Below are 10,336 nucleotides of genomic sequence, written 5' to 3' on the forward strand. Positions count from 1 at the left end.
TAGAAACGTCTGGACCGAAGAACTACTCAACCTTACCCACCTTACTTACTTCCTTCACACAACACTATGCTTCTCAATTAGGAATCTGAAGTAAACCGAACGTCATCATCATTCCTGCCAGCGTAATCTCCTTCGTAAAATATCAACTCGAATAGATTTGAATGCATCATTATGCTTTATTCATAGATATGTACAGCGCCAATCTATTTTTATTAGAGAGACAGGATGATTTTTCATTCAGAACGCGTAATTGTGTAGACCACTGTAGGCGAGCACAAAACGGCCATTATTGATGGGGTGAAGCTAGGAGTGGGCAGCATTTTGCGAACAGAAAACAGAACAAATTAATCTAAAACTTATATTTTCCAAAAAAAAATCGCTTAAAAAAACAATACAGTGCCATCACAGTATGGCCAGTTACTAGCAAACAAATGAAAAGAATTGTTTTCCAGCGCATGGAAAGAATGTTTTTCAGGTATAAAGTACACAGATCAACTCATATTCTTTGTAAGAACGATAAATAAGAAAAAGTTTCGTCATTCGTGATTCAAATAGCCACAATAGTTTAGTGTACGCAATTTTAATTAACCTATAAAGGGTCTTTCTCTGCTTGCCTCTGCTTGCAGCTAATTGTATTGAAATGATCTGTTTACAAAACATTTCAACAAATCATATCATGATCGGCACAATTATATACACTTTACCTAGATTCACATACGGAGCCGTAAGATGCACGACTACGGCATATTGATTGTACACTTTTTTATCCGTAAAAGTTCTGCCCAATGGATACAATTGAACTGGGTAAAAGATAGGAGTAAAGGAAGAGGGTTTTCGGCTTGGAACGGATTAAATATTCTGAATGGCAAAAAAGGGAAAATGTCACAGTTTATCCTTATTGTAGTAAACATATTGCTAAGTAGGAATTTATGAACAGTTCCTTCCGTTTCCGCCATCGGTTAGTGTTACTAATCTTACTGAAGATTCGCTACGGTTGGACTCGGGACAGCCGTCGTACTGGAACCATTGTTGGGTGTGTGTATCGGCTGAGTAACATAAGCTGTCGTCGGGAGCGTCTGTATGACGGAAGCCCTTGATCTCGCGTGTAGGCTACTGCCACTGTCGCCGAACGAAGCTGGAATGGTTCCGATTATTGGATACCCGTTCGTGGTTGATTCAGCCAGCAATACAGTCCGTGATTGTACTGCTGCTGCTGCTGATTGATGCACAGGCAGGGGAGTAGTAGCATATTGCCCAACACCGGGAGCGCCTACAAGCAAACCATCTCCATTAACACTGTTCACAACGGTACCGGGACTTCCAAAGCCGTTTTCCAAATTTTCCTTCAATGGTAAACTGGTACCTTTGCGGGCGATCAGGTGACTCCCGTTGGAAAACTGCGCACCATCCGACACAGTGACAGCCGTTTGGCTACAGTTCGCGTACAGGTACAACGGAGCGGTAAGTGGTTGTCGTGCACCATCCATGAGGATTCTACCATTGGTATGCCCGGCCGGAAGTGACGTATTTAAACGATACGTGCTTTCACTGAGCATTGTACCGATGAAGGACTTCTTGGCGAATTTCAGACCCATTTCCGGGAGCACATTACTAACGACATTGTGCTTTTGCTGTGGGGAACGATTGGCATAGAAACTAGTATTTGTGAGTTCATTCGTATCGCTGCTCATACTGTCATCCATTTCTATAACGATCGTTTCGACATGGTCATGTGCGATGAAATCGGTGTCGAAGGAACTTGAGTATTCCTGCTTTTGCTCGTACTGTTCTTCCTCACCATCAGACATTTCCTCCACCATATCTTCATCGGAAGAGCATAGATCAATGCTATCGATAACCAATGCACTTTCTGCTATCTCAGCAAGCTCTTTCCGTCGTTGCCGTTCCAGCATGGCTGCATGCTCGGCTTCTCTCTGTGCCCGTTCGATACCGGGCAGTAGAGCAAGTTCCTGCACTTCGGCAAGGGTCAGTCTTTTTATGCTCACCACACACGGTCGGCAACGTTGCAGCAGCAGTTTGTTGTAGAACAGAAAGTTTGCTTCCCGATGCTTGTTGGTAAACTGGCGTCGGGGGAATTTGTATTGACGTAGCGACAGTTCGAAAGAATCATCCGCAGGTCGTTTGAACGTAAACGGCCATTGACCGTTTGACCCACTGCCTGATTTCACTTTGCCAAAGAACCATCTGGGTACCCGGCGATCTGGAGCATTAGAAGATTCCTGCAAACCCTCCGTCGCGAGTTTTGGCTGCAGGGAATAGAATGCACCAGCTGGAAGGGCTGGAGCAGTACAATATTTCTCCGTACGATCGAACCGCTCGTACAGATAATCCGGTGTGGTAATGATTTTGGAAGTATTCAACATAAACAAACCCAACGGTGAGGAGAGCGGAATTTGTGTACATTTCGCGAGTGTAACAACCTGGCGCGAGCGTCTAGGCATACGGTGATGCTTTCCTCCTCCGGTGTTACACTCGACCGTTCCACCTTCGAGCTCGGTACTACTGCTACCGCTGGGCTGGTGTGAGTTGGAGATCACCGATTCCTTCGCGTTGGTACAACGTAACATGAAATTCTGCGACAGAAACGATACCATCTTCTGCTGTTCTGCCTGCGCACGAGCTTCCGAATCGAGTGGAAGCTGATCTTCCAGCACTGCGCCACAAAAGATAACGTCATCATCGTCACTAGTGTCGGCCAACTCCGCATTGCTTTGCTCCCCCTGGCAGACACGCTCATGCTCCTGAAACGAATAGAATAATTACGAATCAGCACAAATGCTTCCAATCCAATGTCATAATGCATTTGGAAATATATGCGCGATTAAGTGCGATAGACAAAAACGAAATCTTCCGCAATAATAGTGAGCTTAACGGCCACACAAAATATGTATCCTTCACACGTCACGCATTTTATTATTGATTTGTTACGGGGGTAGGATTGAGTAACACTTTCATCATCAACTTCAGATACATAACCGACAGATTTCGACAAGATCGTGAATGCTATAGCATGGTTTGAACATTTTTTTGCTACCGATTCCAGGATGCTTCTACTATATTTCCAGTGCTTAAGCGCTAACTTCCGTCATTTTGGGGGTTTCGATCGTATTTCGGATCCTGTGAAACGCTTCAAGATGCACCAAGTAACAAATTATTTGAAGCTGAAACGGAGGTTTGTTTCAACCGGGGATTTCGAAATTCGATTCAACCGGAGTGTTGTTGCTTGCAAAAACAGGGATTTTAGAGCTAAACACTTGCTAACCGTCTAGCGATTTTTCTATCAGAGCAAACATGGCATAATTATCTGCAAAGTACCAAAACACTTATCCTTTGTTTTTGGGTGTTTCTGTTAACGGTAAGATTATTAAACATACTAACGGTGGATATACAAAATCTATTGATAACTTACCACCATTGCTCCCTCGGAGTATAGTTCGGCATCACAGTAGTCGCAGAGATAGATATCGAAGCATTCTGATATGACCATTTCCTCCTGAGTGGCTAAGCAAGATTGGGAGTTAGATTGCTTCGGTAGAAGGCACTTGCGACTGTTTATCTTTTGTTCCTGGTCGTACAGCTGGAAGAACAGACACGAGGTAAACCGTAATTGAATATCGCAGTGAGCCATGTCTCATCCGCACTTCTGCGTACCATATTTTCATTGCGAAACGTAACCAACAACTTGTTCGAAGACCGCTCGAACAGAGATGTCGTAGAGTTGTAGTTGTTAATGAATCGCAACGCTGTCGGTTGGAACTTTGCCAGATCAGCACAGTACCGTAGTAGATAAATGTTGTCGTGGGAATCGTAACATGCTACCACGAGCTCTCGCATCTTGAGCAACCAATCCTGGAAAACAAACGAATGAATACCAATAAGTTCCTGATCGAGCAAAACACCTTTCCCGACTTACCCCGGTGAATGATTTTGGCCTTCTGAATGGTTTGGTAAATTCCAAATCTTTTGGCCACCATGGAGGCCTATTAAATTCGGTCATCGATTGGATAGTGACGTTGCCCAGCGAACAGTGTACCATGAACGGTATGAACTTTTGCAGCTGTGCTTCGGTGATCTTGTCCAGCGACGTTGGGTAGCCGTCCGCAAATAGGAGAGGCAAGTTGGATACCATATTTTTGCTACCATCGTCTTCCTGTTCTTCGTTAGTTTGTGGCATCTGCGAATACACAAGCAGTCAATGATTTATGAAACGATCGGACACTGATATACACAGGTCATGGCTAGAGCCTTGACAAAGCAAGGCAGGGAGTCGTGGTGTGGGATGCTGTTCTTATGGAGCAAACGTCAACAGAGCAAACCGTCAAGAAGGAAAGCAAATCCTTCGATATTTGTAAGGATAAACAACATTAATACGGGTGATAACACCCGCCAACTAGAGGCCAAACGCCCACAAAAGCTCGATGACACATTTTTTCACTAAAGATGCAAGTGTCGGATGTTTCCAATCAGCGTCAGGAACCACACTGAAGCATCACTCGATCGATCATCTCTCATACAATCCTTCCTTCCTTTCAGTGCGTTCATACGCAATACAAACCCCGCGCAGGAAGATAAAGACTGCCTTTCAGTGGGGTCTTTTCCGTGGTTCAGCTCACCTCAGCCACTTTTCATGCACAATTCTAGCTCGGTCGGTGGAGACGATGTCCCAAGATTCAGCAGCAGTTTTTACGCACGTTCACAAATCCTTCGCGGATCTCAGCACACGTATAGAGCTACGTTTTAGCATCGACGCGAGAAGGCGGGGCGGGACGTGAGAATATCCTCTACGCGCTCTTACTGTTTCGATCAACTTCTTGGAGCGTCCGTCATCCTGCAGCGCAGCATCACTCTCGCTCAATACACACTCTCAGAACCCCGCACGGTAAATTTTACAGCATCCACTATTGCCTCGCGATAGTATTTTATTTGTTCTACTCCGTTAAATCACTAACAAGCTTTTAATGATTATAATTCACCAATATTTACGATTCCTTTTCGTCAGTGACAGCTAGAGGAGAAACGGTTTAGGAGCCCTTTTGCCACACGTCAACCCAAACTTCAATTTACAGGGGTCGTCTGGTAGAGTAGAAAATGTTGCTTTTTCTCTACACGCTAGTTCTGTAAAACTTAGGTTTAAATCTTATATCTACATAAAATCTTGTCCATTAGCTTTTATCTATCACTTTTGATAAGCGAGGTACAAAAAATTCGGTTTCTTTTGCTAAAAAAGACGAGGTGTTTCTACGAATCATTTCTCATTATTTTTTGGAAAGTACCCCTGTACAACTTCACATCATAATTTTGTGAACTACGAATTACTGAGCATTTCTATTTTCATTTACACAAATTACACTTTGCAACAACGTAATAAATTTATCACCGAAGGCCGTAATAAAACATCACGCATGAATATGTTGAAAAATTTACCCTTCTTTTCATTGTTCGCAAACATGCACAAGATCGATAGAGAAAGATGATCTATCTGGGAAATTTTCAAAATTGCGAACTGAACAAAAAATTGGGTAGCAAAAAGACGAAGAAGAAGGGATCATTTTCATTTTCCTTAATTTCAGGCGTTTCATATTCTTCCTGTTAGAGAGAGAAGCACTGCTCAAGCTCACGGTGGTCCGGAGTACTCTGCAGTATGAGGAGTAACAGTCCTGTCGTGAGGAACTGGTACAAAAATACGCCAACGCAACGTGCAACGATTCCGGTAGGTGCAAGCGACCAAAAGCGGCTTCGACCCGTGAGTACAGCGAGTTCGAGTCGGAATCGCTTATGCTTGCTTGCATCTACCGGAATCGAACTCGAACTCCGATCTAGTGAACCCGCAGCACCTACGGATCGGAATCGATTCCGATAGTCTCGCATCCGACTCCGGGTCGGGTCGTAAAATGAATCGTATGACCCACCAATACTGCAAACCAGAAACAGACTACTAAAAGAGTCCGATAGGGTCCTAGAGGAGTCAAATAGGAATCCCATAGTCCAATAATTATTCATCTGATATCTGAAACTGGTGGATGGACTACATAAATGTTTTATAGTGTCCACCAATAAAGGAAGAAAAGATTGTCCTGTCTGTAGAAAATACGATCGAATAAAAACGGTAGACAATGCAAATTAGAAATTTAATAAATCTGGAAAGTAAGAAAGAGAAAATTGAGGATGCATCCTGAGCGTTCATGTGCCAAAGGATTAATCCGCATCGATCGCGTGTGTGGTGTTTATGTGCAGTGCAGCGTTCGCACACACACTGTTACTCAATTTCCCCTGTTCCGCCTGCACGAACACATTGAAACAAAATAAAAACTCACGGGAGAGAAAACACGCGCGAGAGCGCCCCATGTAATTTGAAGGGGGTCCAAGAGAGCGTTTATTAGCTTGCTCAAATCGCTATTCTATCGGGCAAGTTCATCAATCTGCTTCCGAAAAGCACCAATTTTGCCGGACGGATTACACGGCGTCGTGCGTTGTTTCCACCAAGATTTCTTGGCCTGCAAAATGCTGTCTCTTTCTCTCTTTGTCTGTAGGGCACCGCTGGCAGATGGAACTGAGAAACGTTTACTCACACATCGGTTTACATTCGCGACAGTCGATCCGCGAGTGTCGGTGCGCGGCGCATATCTCGCGGTCAATGCGTGCTCTCTTGCGGCCTGGGAAGCAAGCTTGTTGAAAAATCCGTGATGTTCTAGTGCACGATTATCTACACGTTCGCTGCTCAAGTTAGACGGTATAGTGTTTTATAGTAAAGTGTGTGAAAACTGCTTATTGCGTCTGAACCCATTCACTTCCTTATCGCCAATATCATTTGTAGCGGACTGGATTGAAAAATTCCTTTGTGCCCTCAGCAAAACCGGGACTAGTTCTTGCGTGCCAGTGCGTTATTATAGTTTAGTTGCGTATTTAGATTTTATTGCCCCCGCTGAGTGAACAGATGTAAGACCAGGGTTTTCCTTTTCGGAAAATTCTTTCGAATTTTTCCGCTCGTGAAAAGGACGCATTGCCGCTAGCGTAGTAAAAACGCAGGCGAGAAGAGATATGTACGCAAGGCCCTGAATGTGACAGCTGACGGTGCAAGTAAAAAGCAGTGATGCAGCGCGAAACATTGCATCCAGTTGTTGCTGTGTTTCTAGAGAAATTATTATGTGGATCTGTGAGTGGATCGAATGTGTGATTAACACTGGGTATAGAAGGCATACATTTAACTGAATCCCGTGACACGATTTGTCTATTTGCCCTCTAACAGCACAACGACCAAAAGTTCCTAAACGTTGAATGAGTGGTATTACACCGGCTTTCTAGTGTTGCTGCTACAAAGTATTTTATTTGTTTGCGATAGTGCATCGATCAGTATAGGAACGAATGTTCATCTGTTACGTACATAACCTTGAACAGCTTTATCGGAGCTGATCCGATATTACACTTTGAAAGGGTCAAAACCGGTTCCATCACCATTCAAGGTTCCAACTAAAAAGTGTCCATAAAAAGGCCAACTATTAAGAAAGACATATATTTAAATTGGGAAACCCGTGTTTCAATCAGTTCTACCAACGAGATTGAGAAGACCACAGTGAAATCTATGGAACGTGGAATCGTTTATCTATTGGTGCAGGTGTATTTAAAGGATTGTCAGTGGCAAGGTCAATCGAAAACGGCCTCAAGCGGCTCTGAAATGGTATATACACGCGTACGCGTATTCTACCGGTCGGCAATATAAGTGTATTCGTCAGTGATGTAGCACACATGAATACCGTAAATTCCGAATACTGTGTATCACGTGGATCGATAAAACCCAAACCAGCTCTTTGCCCAATGTCTAATTATTGATTTGCTGTACGATGCCAAACATTTACACGCATTGTGCGCCAAACATAAGATCCCTGCCTGCCTGCCGTGAATTTGCCTGCCCAAGGGTTGAAAAGGCTGTGCTGAAACAGGCAAATGTGTGCCTAATTTTGAGCGAGTGAAAGGCTACTTCCGACATTAGACATTGACATTGACACACATATCTGTTCGTTGGTATCGTAAAAAGATTGAAAGTGCATTCGAAGCGCGGAACTTCAAATTGTGCTTAGCGCCATTGCTACCGATCGAATCACACATGTAAATTCCTGCTTACTTTTGTCGGCGATTCGGTTGGCGTGAATCATCGCCATGAGAAGAGGAAGCGACGCAGTTACGCATCAAAAGCTTCTTCAAATGTTTTCCGATAGCGCCACAAGGACTGGCCGCGACTTCCTGCATTGTTGCGGCCTGTCCAAGCCGGAATGCTGCAGCGTGCTGTGACGGCCGCCGAAGCGGCCAGAAGAGCAAGTGATCGAAAGTGTTTGCGGTTCCACTTAGCGTTTCGCCATGCACCATGGCGTTTCGGTTGTCACCATCGCCAATGACCGCATGATTTGCCGATTTTAATGTTCGATTCGGAAGGGATAAAGCGACCATGAGCGGGTCACAACTCATTGACATTCGATACCCGCGACCTTGCCCTCGATCTTTCTCTCTCTCTCTCGCACGCACACAGTCTCCGTGTCATTGTCCCTCCCTGATTGATTTCTCTGTCGTAAACAAAGTGGTGGTCCCCCGGATCAGCATTAGGCGGTATGTGCTACCGAATGAGTATCGTTTTATTTCTCATTAACTTCATCGGCTTCTTTCAAGGCCACAATGGTTGTTGAATGTAAGCGTGTAAAAGTGCAAACGTTTTTTCTATCCACTGGTTTGTTTGCGTTAACCCGTTTCATGGCGTCCATGCGCAACGCTAGAATAACCGATCAGGATGATGAACTGTTGACTGGACTACCGATCATTCCAGCAAAACTGGTTTTAGCGTCAGTCGAATGGTAACAAGAAAAGGAAGCAAAAACATCCAGCAATTTCAATGTTCTTGTTCAACAGCACAGTAAGGATGAGTATCAAATTGTTTATGTTCATTTATTCCACCGAATTCACGCTAACGATTTGCGCTGATGATGATCAATTTGTTTTGGGTTTTTAGTTGACGTAAATATTCGAGGGCTTGTAGTCGAAAGCACAGCGCATGATCCGGGAGCGTAAAGTTAATTAATTGCACCCGGTGCTGGTTATGGCATATCGGAAAAATGTGAAATCGTGTAAAAGGAAACAGGAATTTCAAGATAAAGCCGCCAACTATCCCACTCAACTCAGCGATGCTGCCTTGCATTGGCTGTCTGATACGAACGCTGTTGTCGTTCAATACATTTGCCCCGTTGGCATAATTCTGCGCCATCCATCATTGGTGCACGTTGAACGCCCGCTGTTTCACACGAACGGAAATGAGAACAAGGCAAACGACCTATCTGTGCTTGAGAACGATCGCAAATGACCTGTACACAAAGATCACCGAATTGACTGCGTTTAATTGAATGTTACATGAACGTCTGCCTCGAACGATAAGATACGACCAAAACCGATCGGCCCAGAATTAAGTCTTTGCCCATTTCCTGTAGTTCCATTTGCTTACATTAGCGAGCGGTTATGCCGATCGTCACTGCACACTCACTTTGCGCAAACAGTCCGCCATTTGTACAGCCTGCGCACGCGTCGCTTATTGTCCATCGAGATGAGAGATGGACGCTACCAGAAATGGGTGGGACAGTGCATAGTTTTCTGTGCTTTGTTTTATGTTTATTTGCAGACGCATAAAATGTGCGTGGGAAAGAGATTTTTAGTTACAAAAGGGTTTACTTGTTAATGAAAGCTACTAACTGTTGTGGCTTGGGAAGACTGGCAGATGCTATGGTGGAATGTATTTTTTAATTCATTTCGTCGCTTGTGGAATGACACGCAATTTGCCGGTGGCGGCTTTGAAATAATTAACGCCCTGGATAATGGTGAGAAACATACCGGACATTTACGCTATGTTGCATCATTCAAACGCCGCGACCTGGGAAAAGGCAATTAAAATTGTACTGTGGGCGGGCGGGAATGAAGACGCCCAACTGCTTCGTCGTAAAGCCATTTAAACAAACCAGGGAAAAATGTGCTTCGTGAGGATTGTGTAATATTCATTTCTTTAATTTCTTTTCTCCACAGCGCTTCGAACGATCAGAATGAATAAATAACAGTGTCGGATGGATTTGGTCCCTGCCGTAGACAACAATGTTCGTTAAGTGATTCGAATGGTTTGTAGTTTATTTCCGTTAGTGATATATGTGAGCGCATGTGCACCCGGCATCCGTCCAACGGCCTCAAACCGCACATAAAGTGTGTCTCAAATTCAATCAATTTCGTCCAACGGCCATATGCGCGTGGCATCCTGTTGGTCGCGTGTCCCACGTCAGTCGTGAGTAACTGT

The 10,336-nt window shown here is 44.3% G+C and overlaps 1 protein-coding gene across 1 annotated transcript; it reads right to left on the minus strand.

Moving 5' to 3' along the window:
- Nucleotides 1-219: 219 nt before the first annotated feature.
- On the minus strand, nt 220-4,195 carry LOC128299319 (uncharacterized). The gene is made up of 4 exons (XM_053035241.1): nt 3,935-4,195; nt 3,673-3,870; nt 3,431-3,598; nt 220-2,762 (listed from the first exon to the last, which is right to left on the minus strand). Exons 1-4 carry the CDS (start codon nt 4,193-4,195, stop codon nt 975-977), a joined length of 2,415 nt encoding a protein of 804 aa, XP_052891201.1. The 3' UTR covers nt 220-974.
- Nucleotides 4,196-10,336: the final 6,141 nt, after the last annotated feature.

Source organism: Anopheles moucheti, chromosome 2 (genome assembly GCF_943734755.1).
Source record: "Anopheles moucheti chromosome 2, idAnoMoucSN_F20_07, whole genome shotgun sequence".
NCBI lineage: Eukaryota > Metazoa > Arthropoda > Insecta > Diptera > Culicidae > Anopheles > Anopheles moucheti.